We start from the raw sequence: 16,446 nt of genomic DNA, 5'->3' as shown, positions 1-16,446 counted from the left end.
CGGCTCGGCTCGGCTCGGTACAACACGGCTCTGCACGGCTCGACTCGGAAGGGAGTGCGCGGGCTGGCGGAATGCGGGCACGGAGCACGGCGTGGAGGACATCGAGCTGGGTGCGGGGTGCTGGGTGCAAGGCACACAGCTGCGTGCAGAGTGCAGGACACGACGGGGTGCAGGCTGCGGGTGTAGGGTGTGTGACAGGCACGGCTCCTGTCACCTGCACCGCTCAGCCCCTGACCGGAGGCGTAGGAATCTATCAGTTCCCGGGGCAACCCGCCTAAGGATGCGCCGTGAGCCAGGTGAACGGTCACAAGGACGCGGCAGCTCTGGTGGCTCTCAGAACCAGGAAGGCTGGGGGCCATCCCTGCGGACTCGCGGAGTGCTGTGAGCAAGGTGTTCCCCCACGTTCATCCCTCGGCTCTGTGCCTGCAGCACCTGGCCCTGTGCATTCCCACATCACCTGTGGCGAAGGAGCTGAGATCTCGCTGCTAGTGTATGGGATTGGGGCCAGCAGAAGGCACCAAGATGGAGCATTTCACAGAGCCCATGTTCTACGGGAGTGTGGTGTGGAGATACCAGCAAAGGTCAGTATAGAATCATTGCATTCAGGTTGGAGAAGACCTTTACAATCCCCAAGCCCACCCCACTCCACCATGCACATAACCACTGTGCCACATCTCCACACTCCTTGAACACCTCCAGGGTCAGTGACCCCACCTCTCCCTGGGCAGCCTGTGCCACTGCCTGACTGCTCTTCAGGAGAAGAAACTTCTCCTAATATCCAATCCAACCCTTTTCAGATGCTCAAGTCTCCATCTCACCTTCTGCACACGAACTGCTGAGATTTGAATGTGACATTTGCCCTGCCGTCAGCTGGCTTTACAGCCTAGTTTGGAAGAGCAGAGGGAGGAAAGCTGAGCACGCTGCCCAGCGTGGTGCAGAGCCCAACACACAGCTGTGCTGCCCATGGGCACAGCCAGGAAGGCACCGGTGGGTTGGTGCAGGGCAGTGGGGCAGTGGTAACTCGACCCGCAGGACTCAGGGGAGGGCATTTGAATTATAAAGTGCAGAGCCCTTTGCTTTGGGTACAACTGTAATTAATGTGTAATCAAGATATAATTAAAAGTTACCGCCTTGGAAAAAAATCAAACAAAGCCAAGTGTGTATGTGTATAGGGGAAATTTAATTAAAAATGAAAGAAATGGGGGGGAAAGAAAAGAAAAAAAGAACAGGTTGGGAGAAGGTTGCAAAGTGCTGCAGGAGCATCAGATTTCTGCACTTCCCAGCACCCCATGCAGTGATGCTGCAGCGTGGCAGGGCTGGGCCATGGCAGTGCTGTGCCCAGAAGCCTGCAGCAGGCAGTGTTTGTTTGCAGGTAATACATTCTTCTAGGTGTCCTTTGTCCTATGCAGTAATAATTCGTTCCAAAGCCACAGGAAGCCAAGATCATAGAACCATGGAATGCTTTGAGTCGGAAGTGAGCTCTAAAGGCCACCTGGCCCCACTGCCTGCAATGAACAGGGACACCCACAGCTCCATCAGTGCTCAGAGTTCCCCTGGCTGGACCCTGGGTGTCTGCAGGGAAGAGACACCCACAGCATCTCCTGGCAACCCTTCTGGGGGGGTCTCACCACTACGACCATCGCAGCGATGGCTTTGCCCAATTACTGTGCTCTGAAATGCCTCTCATTGAGTCCCCACGGAGCAGCTCATTGAGTCATGGAGTGTCTGTTCAAGCTCCATTTCCTTTCTAGATTCTTCTTCATTAATATTTTAATTAACACCAATTCCCTGAGCAGACAGCATTAACTCAGGATACCTTCCAGATAGAGCACGGAGAGATTAAATATAGCAAGCACTGCTCTCCGCAAGCTGGTAAACCAGTGAGGCAGCAACCTGCTGGTGATGTTAATAACAGAGGGATTTGCTCAGACTGGCACATGGTGGGGGATGACTTCCCTGTCCCGGAGCGTGGCAGTGGGCAGACACATCCCTAACGTCTGCAAACAACCTCCCAGTGGGAAATCCCCTGCGGTTGTTCACCTGCTGCCATTGTTCCCCGTGTAACGAGCTGCCACCGCCCTGTGTCACCTGGCACGTGTCACCTGGGGACGGTCACAGGCACAGCGGGTGCGGCAGGAGCAGAGCAGGAGCACCCCGCTGTCCTGGCGCTGCCTGCAGCGGTGCTGGATCCTGGCTGATGCCAGCTGCCTCCCAGGATCAGCCCAAAATTCCTGTTGGAAGGCGTTTGAGAGACACTGCTCCCTCTCAAACCCCTACCACCTCCATAGCATCACAGAATCGTTTAGGCTGGAAAAGATCTCTATGACCCCCAAGCCTAAGCCCAACCACCCCCTCCATGCCCTCTGACCACTCAGTCCCACATCCCCACGTTTCCGGAACACCCCCAACGTGTCTCACTTTGCCCTTCCCAACATGGCGGCCTCCTGCCCCCGCCACTACTAAGATGGCGGAGCGATGACAGGTCCACGCCCACTATTCTCTCAGCCAATAGGCGGAGACGCACTCCTCCGGCGGCAGCCAATGGTGGCGCAGGGCGGGGGAGTTGGTTTGGCGGGCGCGCTGTGATGGCGGGTGCGGGTGGCAGCGCGCTGCGGGAGCTGCTGGGTAGGTGCGGGGTTCTTGGTGCTCTTGGTGCTCCCTGCAGCACGGCAGAGATGAAAGGAGGGGTGGGTGTCCCATCTCTGCCCTCAGCTCCCCTGCCCTCGGACCCGCGCCGTGCTCCATGCTCACCCCAGGCCCCTCACGCACACGCTCCCAGGCCTGGTGCCCTTCCTGTGGCCTTGGTGCTGTGCGAAGGGCAGCACTGAGGTCTGTTTGGGTCTTAGGGCCGGCCTACAACAACACCAACGACGTGGGCTGAGGGCCCTGTGCTGTACAGCGATGCCCCGCGGTGCTGCTGGGTGATGGGCTCAAACCTCGGCCGTAGGAGAGCTGTCCTTGGGGGGTGCCAGGGCACGGAGCGGGCCTCGGCTCCTAAGGAAACCCAAACTTCTCAGCAGGGAGAGCCAGGAAACGGAAAAGCAGCTTTGGGAGCACTGCAGAGCTCCGGGCAGCGGCTCTGCGCCTCCTGGATCGTCACCAGAAGCTGAGCGAGCTCCTGCTGGAGGTAGGAGCAGGCAGGGCCATCCTGGGGCCGTGCTCTGGGACAGGGCAAACCCAGCACCTCTGTGTTGTCACCAGGTTTGGCTTTCTGTGGAGATGAGGGGCAAAATCTGGAGAAGTGATTAGATGTTCTCTGAATTACCAAGCGCTTCCGACTTATGTGACTGTCATTACGATAGCCTGTGTCATTTGTCTATGCACAGACTTGAGCCAAGATCCTGTCTTGGCCGTGCTCTGCCTCTTCCCCACACACATTACAGAAGGTTTGTGATTTTGCATGTACGGTTCCGATACTTCCCATGGCTCAGCAGCAAGAATGCTTTTTTCTCTTTAGAATATCTCTCTGTATCAGAAAAAGAAAAAAAAAAAAAAGAAATTTAACTAGAAAAGGAAACAATATTTTGCTGTTTCAGGTATTTATGGCACTATGGCTGCACTGCTGAGACTTGAAACAAAGCAATTCTAGTGCTGCTGCTGAGCTGTTGGGAGCTATGGACGAATCACTTTGACCTGTATCTCTTTTTCTCTGCTTAAAATGAAGATAACTGTACTTCAGTCTCTTGCATGATGTTCTGAAATCTCTAGTTTACCATGGCCATGTAATGGTTTAATTTCATTTTAATTGCTCCTTCTGCATAGAATGCCAGAGCTGCTAAATATGCTTTGGAAGGAATAGATCTATGCATGTGTGTAATAGACATGTAAGACTGTTAGGCTTTTGTTTTGCTTCCAGGCAGAAGGTCCAGTCAAGCCAGCTGGAGAGGGTGGCATCGAGCACCAGGAGTTATCATCAGAACCACTTATCAGTGAGTGAAAGAGCATTGATGGGAGATGAACATGGAATAGAATCGTTCTTTACACACCAAATTTCTGCCTGTTAAATGCAATTCCAATTTTGTATTCTTCTCAGTGTTCCTGATCTGCCATTCAGCTACTCGTTTCTTACTTCTCCAGTGAATGGTGTCCCTGGCAAGATCTGATTTTTTGTGTTTTGATCTGGAATTTCTCTTCACAGTCATGTGCTTGCCCCTTTTTTTTCATCCCACGATGTCAAATTTCTGTTTTTTTTTCCTTTTCTTTTTCTTTAAGTCTCTGTTCTGCAGGAACAGGCCTCAAGATTGGGTGTACCTGCTGCTGTCTTGGCAGCCAAAAATGCTGTTACCAAAATCGAGCAGATCTGCCAGTCTTCTACAAGCCCATCTCAAGCACCTCTGCTGAACTTGGACCAAAGAGTAAGCAAAATAGCTTATATTTTGCTTATCAAGAAAACAGTATTGATGGTTTTGACTTTAAATCCTGGACTGATAAAGATTGATAAGCCCTCTGTTCTAATAAAGATCCAGACATGCAGGACCCAAGAGGCTGATCACTCATTCGTGTATCTGATACACTCACTGATATGTGGCACTCTTCTCCCATATGGAAAGCTGCTAATTTTTGACAGCTTTCCTGCTGTTGCTAGAGCATCTCTCCACAACAAGATGCAATCACCACTAGTGTGCTTCAGCCTTCCCTGGTGTGGCTCAGTGTCTTTTATCGTTGTTCCATCTTTATCAGTCCTCTCTGACTGCAATGTGGGTAGCTATGGTGATGGTCTTCTCCCCAGAACCTGGGCCATGACTGCTGGCTCACGTCCCCCCTGAGGAGCTGTCAGGTGCCAGTGCTGTCAGCTTGGTCTCTAACTCAGCCTTAAGGTGAAAGGCTTGGGCCCTTCCTCAGGAATTCTCTTCATTATTCAAGTCTTTAAAAACGCTAAGTGGGAAAAAAAAACAGCAAATTGTTTTTGTAAGAATGTGTTATTTATAAAGGAAATTATTTCTGCTTCATTTTTGGGGTGATTCCAGGAACGATTGTCTTGCTTGCTTCGAACAGTCAAGGATTTGTTGGAGAACAATGTGTTCAGTCGTTCACACTTCTGTCAGGAAATCTGGAAAATGAAGGTGAGAATTCACAAAGGAATGTTACTTTGCTACAGACCATTTAGATTTCAGCTATGGGATCAGACGGCATGCTTTTATCCCTCTTGACCTGTGCAGGACAGAGAAAACTCCAAGCTGGACTACTGAAATGCTGCCATCTGCATTCCACTTATTTTGGTGTCTTTTTGTGATCTGCAGCAGTCTTGCCATTGCTCACCTCTGAGATTTTAAACTCTTTCTGGACGTAGTGAGCACGGCTGGTTCTAGGAAAGGCATGGAAAACACAGGATCTGGAGATACAACATGGGATTAAGCTTGCATGGGATGCTGCTGCAGTTAATACAAGCTTTGGAGCGTATTTTCTTTTCTGCTTAGCTTCACTGACCTACTGTGATCAATGAAATATGTTAATAACTCTGCCCATCTGTGCATAGGTTCCCAGATCAGTGCAGGATCTCCCAGCTGGCTGTAGGGTACCATGGTCCCAGAAGCCCTTTGTGTGCTTTGCCAATAGGACTCAGTGGCACTTTTGGCATTCTGGCTCCCTGCTCTATTTATCTGGGAATTGTGATAAGCCAGAGTGAGTTCATGCAGCAAATGGCATGAGAGAAATAGGATAGCTGATAACAAGTCAGATTGTTTCACAAATGTGTTGTCTTCATTTCATTTGGGTGGTTTGTTCTCTGAAGATAAGTGGTGCTCTGGGTAGAGCTAAGTACTTCTTGTGAACCAGACAAATTTGGTTGCTTGCTGCTCTGGTGGGAAAGAGTGAGGAGTCTGACCCATCTGGATAAAAAGGTGCTCTCTAGTCTCAAATGTCCATTCATGGGCTGAAAATAGAATTCCATGTGTTGTAAGGGCTGATTAAAATCTCCTTGTTCCCAGGTAGACACGGAGATCAAGTGCTGCTGTGTAACTGAGACTGATAGAGTAAAGGATTAAGCTGTTGAAAACGAAGTACGTGGGCGAGGCTGCGGTCATGCTAAAAAGCAGCTGTGAGTCACTGCAGAAGGCTGCTGGGGCTCCTGGTGCCTTGTGTGCTCCCAGAACTTCCCCTGCAAGGAGTGAAAAGCATTTTGTTTCTGGGTCAGAGTTTCTGTACTGGAACTGGAATGAGCAGAAGCTGCTGCTGCACCATTTTCCCTGCCTGGTGCATCCTGGAGCTTTGCTGGCACAGGATGCTCTCCAGGACTCCATGCTCTTCTGTTGGGAGCTGCAAGTGATCTTACAGGGAGGTGGAAAAGGGCAGCTGCAGCATCTCTTTCTGTAGGCTCCTCTAGGGAAATGGGTTTGAGAGCAGCAAAACTGAATCACAGAAGCTAACAAGGAGAGAACTAAGGGATAATTCTCCAATCTGTTATTGGTTCTGAGTGAACAAGACTCTAAATGTAGTAATTTTCCTGTTTTCTGGGATACCACTGCTCCTTTGTCTATTCAGAATTAGGATTCATCCAGAGGGATGAAGGCTGACATATTTATGACTTAACATGGAAATGTAAAACGATGCGCCTACCCCTCATTTGTAGGAAGGAGAAACCAAACATAACTTTTCCTCATCTGGTATTGATACGTTAGCTTTTAAATTCCCATAAATCCTAGGCTGGGTGACTAACGAAATTTGGTTTCATTTCTTTAGTACATTGTTATCAAAATATTAAGTGTGAAATATGTGCTGTGACCAAACTGTGACATTCTTGGTAGGACCTTCCAGTGCTGGAGGCCGTGTGGCACCTGCACAGAGATGGCATCACTGGGCTGGCAGAGCTGCTGGAGAGGTGAGTGGAGGTTTGGAGGTTTGCACACATATTTAATCTCTTAAAGCCTAATCAGGGATTAGTCGTGAGTATTCTGGACTAAGAATATAGTCAGATGCTTGCAGGTGATCAGATTAGCAGGATTTAAGAAGTTAGCCAAGGTTTGAGAGGTTACTCTGTGTTAATTAGCGCAGTTCAGGGCATGGTGACTGCTTGTTCCAGGGCTGCTGAATCACTTGTGATGTGGGGCAGGATGGTTGGGTGGGAGCTGCCACTGAAGACCATTCTAGTTAATGTTCTATCTGATTCTTTGTTCCACTGCCCCAGGTGGCTGCGTGGGGAGAAATCCCAGGTGGGAAGGGTTCGTAACCCAGCCCCTTTGGTTCATCTGGCTGTGCCTTGAGATCTGCCTGGAAACTCAGTGAGAATTGGGGCTGGTCTTGGCGAGAAGCCTTGCTTCACATAAACCGTGTGCTTCTGTCCTCTCAAAGCCACTGTGTCAGTGAGGTGTGGCAGAGTTCATCTCCAGAGGATGGTAATTCTAAGAGTTGATTTGTTTTTCCCAATGTGGAGCTAACCAGGAGGATCAGTTACTCCTTCTGAAGTTCACGTCGTTATTTTATGGCGTTGAAAGGATATTGCTGCAATCTTTGGTGCAGCCTTTGATGTTGGTTTACCTGTCTGTTAATGGGATAGAAAAAAAGCCTTTCAGTGCTCACTGTGCTTCAAGGAAACCGAAGAGAACTTGATTTTTTTTTTTTACGTTTTGGAAAGCATTTTTATGCAAATGACTTAAAAATCAGAACTAAAAATCTTAAAAGATTTTAAATTGAAATACTTTAAAAATAGTGAAACTTGGACACGCAGTTTCACATGTATTGCTTTTCATTGTTTGTGTTTTTTGGGACTCTTCTTATGAGGCAACTCAAGCTCTTGTTGGACCAGCTTACAGAAATCTGACATACAGGGCAGAGTCTCACACGGTCATCTCCTTCCTGAGACCAAGGGGATGGCAGAATGAAAAACCAAGCAAGGAAATAGGGAAGGGATTGAGCTGAATGTGCTTCTGTTTGTTCCCAGCAGTGTGGATGGCTGTGCCGTGGAGGAGTGGCTGTGCAGCAGCCTTTGTGCTCTGTGTGAGCGGGCAGAGGGGCCCCCCCAGGACACAGAGAATGTGGGACATATTCTCTCAGGCAAGCAGAGGGTCTGGCTGCAGAGAATGCTGTGCTGGTGGGATGCTGGGAGCTTAAGGACAGGGGCCTCGCACAGTGTTTTCTGATGTTGCTCCAGAAAAGGTGATATATTTAATTCTTAGTGTGTTCTTCCCCTTAAGAGATGATTGGTTTGAATTCCTGGATCTCTTTCAAATACAGTATGAAAAGAAAGTAGCGTTGCAAGATGTTTGGGGCCAGCAGTGATAGCAGATCGGATAAAGAACACAATGCTTATGCAAAGTGCCCAAAATTTCTAATGAGAAATATTTAGCAGCTGATACTTTTTCCCCCATCTTTTTTTTTTTTTCCTATTTGGAAACGTATTTTCTATGCTTTTATTTGGAAAAAAATCACTACACAGTTTACTCGAAGGGCTGTGGTCAGACCTTTGGGCCAGTGAGTTGAGCAGGTAAAACTCACATGTGTTCTGCAGTGGTAAAAGAGAGAGACCCACAGACTGCTTGGTCTGAATAATCCTTTCAGTTTGTTTGCTTCTTGGCACTGATTGCTCTAAGCTCTTTTTGCCCAGGAGTAATTTTACTCCATGAAAGAAAAAAAGAAAAGCACTGAGCAGTCTTGCTGACTGTGCTGTGTAGTGAGCGATGCTTTTCAGCCAGCAGTCCCACTGGGAGGGGAAAGAGCAAGTGGTTTTAATGAGAGGGGATGCTGTAACACGGATTCCTTCTTGATTTGCAGACTTTGCGATCATGTTCCTTCAGAATGGCTTTCAGCCTTCAGAGCTGGGAAGGAAGCTGGAGCTGAAGAAGGTCCCCCATGTAAGGACAAAAGGAAAGTGATGAAAATAGTTGGTTAAAGAAGTAGATGCCTCGTATACCGCTGCCTCCCTGACTGTAAATCAATCTGAGTTAGAGCAACAAAGAAAGGGCAGTGGTCCAGTTAGCAGAAGTGGGTGAGGAGGAGATGTTGAAACCAGAGCAGAGACCTTTCTATAGAGAATTTCTCCAAGGTGACTTGTCAAGGACTTTTTAGCTTCTTTGGTTTCACCTTGATCGCTCTTTCTTTTCCATTGGTATATGAGGCGTGGAATGCTGGTAAGCATGGAAAGTGCTTGCCCCTCTGCCTGTCTGTATGTGTTCTACATCACACCCTGAGGTACATGTTAAGCTTTAAACCAAGTGGGGCAAAGCCCTTTCGTCGAGTCAGTTTGTCTTTTCTGCATGAAATGCAGCTGTTCTCAACACTAAATGGTCTTATTTTGTCCATTCTGAACAGATCTGCCATGCTGTTTTACAAAGAATGCTGACATGTAAGTGTTCTTGTGACTTGTAGCTTTTTGCAGTTGCTGCTGTTCGCTAACTTAATTTCCTTCCTCAATACTAAATCTCTAAGGACTCAGAGAAATCCTCTTTCTGGGATGCTTTCTGTACATATTTATGTCACTGACGTTGCGTGTCTCCATTTTCCTCTTTACTTTTGTGAAGTGAGTTTCTTCTATCGCCACAAATAACTTCTTGTTTCTCATGCTAGTTCTTTTTGATCCTCCCAACTGCAACACTGGGTAGAGATATCTGAGCTGGCTTTTAACAAGCTTGGTTGGAAGCAGTCCAATCTTCAGCAGCACAGAGGGTTGGTTAACTTATCCTGCTTGTTAAATTCAACGTTGAATTTACAAAGTTATGTGCCAGCAGGCTATTTTGCTGTCTCACATTTTGGATTTGCAAACTTGTGTTTTGTGAAACCTCGGTTTTTTTTATGTAGAGCAAAGCCATCTGATGTACGTGTGTAGTCTGTAAACAGGCAGCGTTCAGCTGTCCCATGGATAACGTCCTGTCGTGCTGCTGCTGAGAGCTCAGGGGTGGCAGTGCCTGATTTGCAGTGCAGATCCTGATGCAGAAGGACTAAATGCACTACAGGATTTTGTGTCGTGTGTCACTGGTGATATCGTGACAGGTTGCTGTTTCCACTGCACTGTTTTGTCTGCAGAGGAAGTGTTCACTCACAGCTCCTCATGTGCTCCAGACCACTGTGTTAGTCTGATCTGACCGTGTGCTGCTGTTATTTTTCTGTTGCCTTAGTGCCATCGCTTTGCCCCTCTCCTTGCTGGAACGTTTCAGCAATGAGCTCAGTGCTATTGCAAAGATGAGCTCTTTTTCTGTTGCGAAATGACCAAAAGCCAGGACATAACACAAGGATTGCTCCCAAACATCCCTTCTGCATCTCTGCATGGGTATTGCCAGCCTGATCCCTCACCCTGTGTCTTGCAGACAGCACTGCCTGTAGACAGATGCCTTGCAGACCTTGCTGAGCAGTTCTAAAAAGGGAAAGCTGCAAGGGAAGTGCTTTATTATTTAATATGTATGAGTTCCATCTCAGGTGACCCTTTAATAGCGCTGGCACTTGAAAAATAACCCTCATAAGCTCAGGACTAGAGGGATATGGGGGGAAGCAAGGCAGGCTGCTGGCAGGCAGGGTGGAGTCTGTGCTAACCTGCTCTTCATTTGACCTTCACATTTCTGCAGCCTGTGCTGCCACCAGTTGCCTTACAGTCCATCTGAAAATACATTACGTGTTTTCTATGAAATACTTTTGTTAGTGTGTGCTGTTGGGTCGTCTTTGAGGAGTTTCGCTTTACTCATCAGCTGCTTTGAAGAACATGAGGATGCTTTATGTAAAATAATTCACGATGAATGAAGCTGCTCACAGGGGGAGCACAGGCTGAGAGCAGCTGTTCTTCACAGCAATGATCTTGCTGCACTGAACTCCTGTGCCTGAGGATAAGTAGAGCTTATCTCCTTTCCTCTTTTCGCCCCTGCTTAACCTTAAAGCATTCCTCTGCAGGGGAAGGCAGTATTATTTGCTAGCCCTGTGGACTGCCCTACAAAAGGCACATAAGGGATGCCAGTATTGGTGCCTAATTTGGTAGATTTCCTTCTCAGAGTGCATCACTGAACAATTCCTAATGAACAATTCCTAATGAACAATTCCTAATGAACAATTCCTAATGAACAATTCCTAATGAACAATTCCTAATGAACAATTCCTAATAAACAAAGCAAACGTTTTTACTGTTGAAAGAGGAGGCTTTTGAAGGTGGGATGGGACCAGAAACAGAATTACAGCAGCAGCAGCCTGTGGAGTTGAGGGTCTCTCAGTATGCGGGCTTTGAGTTGTGGTGTCTTACAGTCAGGACCAGGTGCTGTGTGAGCTGCTGCCTGTTTGACCTCCATGGGTCACTTTGGGACAGGCCTTGCTTTAAAGGAGTGCTGCTGAAGAAAGGTAACACGAAGCTGTCACAAATGTGTGGCATTCAACAGCAGTGCCCTCTTTGTTTGCTGAGGATGGTAAAGACCATTGTCTCAAGGCACAAAGCCTCAGCAAATCTCTGCCTCCAGACTTCTCCCCAGCACAGCTTTGCAGTGTTTGCACTCGTGTGTGTGCAATGCACAGTTAGGATTAGGTTTGGAAATTAAATATTAATACCTGTCCATTTTTAGATGGCTTAATTATTAGCACATTCGTGGGAATGCTTTTAAAGTGGTTCAAGGTTAATGTTAATGGTTTTTGAGCCTCAGTGTTACTTTTGAGAAGTTCTTGTAAGATTTTAATGCTGAGGAATGGTGTGTTTCCCTAATGGGGTCACCTTCTTAACTGTTAGTGTAGCGTCACAATTCTTTCTGCTTTTCTCATTGCCTTTTTGTGTTTTTACTCTTGGGTACCAGGGGTCCTCGATGCTGTTGGTAAAGAGAAGGAGGAAGATGTCTCTACATTGCAAGCTATGAGGTTCTGGTAAGAAACACTGTTCCTCTGAATAACGGAGGACTGCTTGTAGTGCTGTGCATCGTTTCTGAATGTTTTCTTGTCACTCGCAGGCTGAATGTATTTGATGTGTCCATTTATAAAAGCGCAGTTCATCCGGATTCCTTGCAGCAGTTTTTTAGACACACCCTGACTGAGATTCTTACCTACAACCCACTGTTGAAAGGTAGGAATAACTGGGGAGCAGGAAGTGTCTCTGGGTTTGCTGTGGGTCGGGAGCTCTATCCCAGCCAGTGACTGAGTGGAGTCCAGCCTGGAGAGCAGAGCGCAGTGATGCTGTCTCACTCTTGGTTCTTCCCCACCCACACAGTGCCAAAGGAGATGAAAGGTTCATCTGGACTCTGGGCTTCAGAGAGCTGTAGTTCAGAAGGAAACTTTAGGTGGAAAATCAGCAGCTCCAGGCAGAGCTTCAGCCAAAAGCTCATGTGGAGTGCTGGGGGAAACATCTGCCACAGCCTTTGTGGAGCAGACGTGGGAGAGCTGTGGCCTCTGGGAGTAGTTTTGGCCAAAGGAGAAACTGGATGGGAGAGCTGGCACTGCAGAGAGCTTGGGGCTGAAATCCTGCGTCCCTGTAGGTCTTGCTTTAAGCACCAACCATAGCCTTCCTCTGCTCACAGGGTGTCTGTCATCCACTTCATTTTGGTAGATCAGTTACGTATGCAGGAGGGCTTCTGTCCACGATTGCAAATTGTAAAGTTAGATGTCTTTAAGAAGAAATTACTTTGGGGCTGCAAAATCTCTGGTGAAATATTATCACTCCAAGCTACAATCTAGAGCTCCTTACTGGTAGTATGGAAGAGCTGGTCATTGTTGCTGGCTTCCAGTTGAAAGAGATCTTTGAGGAAAAAAGATGGTTCCTTGCTGATTCTCTCTGCATGCATTATGCTGGTTGGTGAATGCATGATCCCAAGAAGAGCTCTGAGATGAGAATGCTGTAGTAAAATGACAGAGTCCATCTTCGTGTGGTTTGTATTCCAAAGATGAATGGGAGAGAAAGGATTTCAGCAGGTAGCTTTAGCTTTTAGTGTTTGTGGCTGTGAAAGCTAAAGCGAAATCTTACGTAGTGAGGTTCTGTGTTGTAGACATTTTTTTTAAAATCTGTTGCTGAAGAGACAACTATTAACGTGCTCTTTTTTTTTGAGTACAGTGTCTGATGCCATCCACAAGCAGAGAGAGTGGAGCTTTACAAGGACGTGTTCGCTGCTCACTACCTTGTACCGCAAAGTAGGTCTTCCAGGTTTTGCACAGGGAACATTACTGTGTTGATCTTGTATTCATTAGAATATCTGGAATGGGATTATTTAAAAATAGTGCATTGCAGAATCTGAAGCAGCTGCCAGGAGCTGCAAGCAGGACAAAGCTTGAAGGGAAAGTACGACTAGAATTTTTGTTTGTGCAGCAATCGTAATGAGTACAAAGATAATAAATGAAGGTGTAAATTTTCACTATTACAGAATATGACATTGATTCTGAAAGAGTTGGAGTACACCTGTGTGTTTTAGCCATTGCTGGTTCCAAGCCAGAATAATGTCTGGCCCTGGAAAGCTGATGCAAAAGGTGCACACAAGATAGCTTTTGCAAAGAGCATCCACATGTTAATCTTGACAGCGTTGCTTTCATTCCCTTCCAGCTGTTTGTGGCATTCAGTGCAAAAGAGTCGATCTGCCAGCTGCAGCGAGTCCTGGAGACACATGAAGTGAATTGGCAGCATGTCTTGTCCTGTGTTTCCACACTGGTGGTCTGTCAGGCTGAGGCTGAGCAGTTGTTCAAAGGCAAGTGGGTACTGGCAAGCCTGCAAGCTGGCACGTGCCTCTTGCTTCTCAGGTACTGAATGAGGAAACCATCCCAAGTGGTGCAGTAGCAAGTTCATAACTTCTGCTCTGATATTTCTGTAGGAGAAAGAACCACAGGAACTCACCCTCCCCATTCAGGTGTTCTGTGCCAGCTGTGATGTGAATACCAGGCATTGTGCTGGTGCTTCACTAATTTAGTGTACAGCTAAGAATGACTGTTTAATAATTGCTTTTATGATTATGTGGTGTAGTGATTACTTAATTCTTCTTAATTCTTCTATCTTACCTTTGCTATTAGAGTGCCTTACTGATTATGTCATTGCTGGGCTCCCTGTAGTTCTTGCAAGTTGAAATCCCCAAGTATTTGACCACTGCAAAAATATCAGTATCTCTAATGCATGATCCTTTGGGGCAGATGTTTCATTAGATGTTTGTCTTAATTTAGTCTACCGTAGCTCAATTGTATACAGCAGAGGTTGAGGTTACTGTTTTATGTTTCTAGATCTACTCAGCCATCTCCTGATAAAGGCCTTTGAAAATTATGATATGGAAAATATGATCACTGCATTTCTGATAGCCCGTCAGGCTGCCCTAGAGGGCCCTGCTGTGTTCATGCCTTACTCCGAGTGGTTTAAGGTAAGACTAAATAAGACCCGACTGGTAATCTTTAAGTATGTGAGAAACCTGTGCATAAGGAATGCTTTTCTGCACATGCAAAAAATAAAATAAATAAAAAGCCTGGTTTCAGACTAAATCACCAGGAATTTAAAGCCAAAACAAACAGAAACAAAAACCCAACGAAGTAACAAGTGATTGTATTGGTATTAGGAATCATGTAATATTTATTATTGCCTTTGTGTCTGCAAAGAATATATTCGTTTGGCTTTCTCTGGTCCTCCCTCCTTTCATCTTTCAAGTACATCTTGCCTTCTCTAGTTATTTGTCAGGAATGCAGACATGTAAATCCTGTTATAATCATAATCTTGGATACGTTTCAGTATCTTGATAGCCAACAGTGTTATGATTGCATAATTTGAGGGTTATTGCACATGAAGCATTCCTATTTCCTGGATGTTTGCATGCAGCTGTAATTGGTGTGTTTGACCTTATAGATAATTGGTAATTAGCTTTCGGTTGTAAACACATAGGTATTTTGGGTATGCAAATCTCCACGGTATAAAGTGTTCAGGATGTAAGTAGTTTACCTTCTGAAATATTTTGTATAGGCTGACTGGCTTACTTTTCCTGTAGTGCCCAGATAAACCTCCAACAATGTGTTTTCCTGATAAGTCTCAGTCCTTTGGTGCATTTTGGTGTTGTCTTGTCTAAGTCCTCTGTGCGTTCCCATGGTAGCATATGAGAATGAACTTTAAGCTTGACGTGGAAACTGGAGAAAGAAACTCAGAAACTTCTGTAGAGACCTCTATAAACTTTCTTTGGAGTCTTTTCTGCAGAAAGATTCTGTTGATGCAAAGTAGATGTCTGTAAGAGATATGTGGGATTTACACAGTGGGTGCTGGGATGCCGATTCTTTCCAAACTGAAAGGCTCTGTTGTCACTTTCTCTATTTCAGGCCTCCTTTGGGAATGCTAGCAGTCACCATGGGAGCAGTAAGAAAGCTCTGGTCTTCCTCTTTGAGTTCTTGTCAGAGCTAGTGCCCTTTGAAGTAGCCCCATACTTAAAGGTGAGAAGCTGCTGGTAGAAATGGTTGTCTGAAAACGGCTCCAGAACTGCTCCGGTATAAACATACTTGAGCTGTGTGCCTTTGAGCATATTCCTTGTGTTGTTAGTAGCAATTGCATTATTTCCAATACACTATGCAAAACCTTTTCTCCCTGAAATAAACAAGATTCTTTTATTTCCTCGAGAAGAAGGTAATCCCTTTTGTGAAGTTATATTTAAGCGATTGAGTGCTTTAGTTTACTTGTTGTTGGGGGAACATTGCACGTCAGTTGCTGTGAAACTGTCTTAAAACAAGCAATAATGTCTTCTTTGAGGGATGTTTGAGGTAATTGAGAGGAAAAGTTAACTAGAGATCTACTGTTGCTTCCTGTAAAAATGGCAAATCTTGTTCTGAACTTTACATTTCAGGTCCATATAATGTACCCACCTTTTGTGCCAACAAAACATCGCTCTGTTCTCTTGGAGTACGTCACTCTGGCTAAGACCAGACTGGCTGACCTCAAGGTTAGTAAAAACTGTCCCTTTGGAAAGATATCCTTCTAGATCTGCCAAAACATGAGCCGTGCAGTGACAGTGCCCGTGTCTACGTAACCTCATGCAGGTTGCCATAGAAGATATGGGACTCTACGAAGACTTGTCTTCCACACACGAATCCATGCAGGTACTGGTGATCTATCCAACCATCTTCTCATCTGTTATGCTCTTCTTTTCTGTAGAGGTGTGAGTTATCAGTCTGCCATTCCTATTGAGTTTGACCATGCTGCTAGATCTTTTCCATCTCAAAAGAGAGGAATTAAAGATCATAAATATGGAAACTTAACCTGGATTTCATGAAAGTTAGACCTGCATAGAGGACAGATAGCCCCTAATGAGCCTATCTGTTGAGTTCCTCTGCAGTCAGGCTGCAGAGGAACTCAACAATTAGCCAGCTAGTTAGTGGCCAAGCAGTAGCTAAATCAGCCACCTAGTCAGCATGTGCTGTTTGAAGCCAGGGAAGTGCTGGCTACTTCTTGCCCATCCTGTTTGATGGGATGTGGAAAATAATGGCAAATTCTGTTGGTAGGAATTTAAGGAAAAAAAAAATAATCTAATGGTGCTGTATGGTGTGAGGAAATGAGGTTATTGAGACTGGGAGATACAGAGCCACACGTCTGTAGGATCTGGGTCTGTGTTGGCTCTGCTG

General features: G+C 46.3%; 1 protein-coding gene across 7 annotated transcripts in view; it reads left to right on the top strand.

Moving 5' to 3' along the window:
* The first annotated feature begins 2,542 nt into the window (after positions 1 to 2,542).
* The window catches only part of FANCA (FA complementation group A), a 32,746-nt gene continuing 18,842 nt past the window's right edge, over positions 2,543 to 16,446 (top strand). For 2 of the 7 annotated variants that reach the window (XR_014886135.1, XR_014886136.1), the window contains exons 1-17: positions 2,543 to 2,625; positions 3,018 to 3,127; positions 3,857 to 3,929; positions 4,213 to 4,355; positions 4,968 to 5,063; positions 6,744 to 6,817; positions 7,877 to 7,989; positions 8,707 to 8,786; positions 9,244 to 9,277; positions 11,691 to 11,757; positions 11,841 to 11,953; positions 12,935 to 13,011; positions 13,418 to 13,559; positions 14,083 to 14,216; positions 15,154 to 15,264; positions 15,672 to 15,767; positions 15,865 to 15,924. Coding sequence is in view for 5 of the 7 variants with exons in the window: in XM_085234959.1 (XP_085091085.1) it covers positions 2,586 to 2,625; positions 3,018 to 3,127; positions 3,857 to 3,929; positions 4,213 to 4,355; positions 4,968 to 5,063; positions 6,744 to 6,817; positions 7,877 to 7,989; positions 8,707 to 8,786; positions 9,244 to 9,277; positions 11,691 to 11,757; positions 11,841 to 11,953; positions 12,935 to 13,011; positions 13,418 to 13,559; positions 14,083 to 14,216; positions 15,154 to 15,264; positions 15,672 to 15,767; positions 15,865 to 15,924 (1,563 nt within the window). In the remaining 2 variants the exon portion in view is untranslated. The remainder of the gene's footprint in view (positions 2,626 to 3,017; positions 3,128 to 3,856; positions 3,930 to 4,212; positions 4,356 to 4,967; positions 5,064 to 6,743; positions 6,818 to 7,876; positions 7,990 to 8,706; positions 8,787 to 9,243; positions 9,278 to 11,690; positions 11,758 to 11,840; positions 11,954 to 12,934; positions 13,012 to 13,417; positions 13,560 to 14,082; positions 14,217 to 15,153; positions 15,265 to 15,671; positions 15,768 to 15,864; positions 15,925 to 16,446) is intronic. The other 5 variants (XM_085234959.1, XM_085234956.1, XM_085234955.1 and 2 more) reach the window with 5 other exon arrangements.

This window comes from Meleagris gallopavo, chromosome 13 (assembly GCF_905368555.1).
Source record: "Meleagris gallopavo chromosome 13, MGAL_WU_HG_1.1, whole genome shotgun sequence".
Classification (NCBI taxonomy): Eukaryota; Metazoa; Chordata; class Aves; order Galliformes; family Phasianidae; genus Meleagris; species Meleagris gallopavo.
Note: the sequence above shows the minus strand (reverse complement) of the source record. Positions and strands in the feature narration are given on the sequence as shown.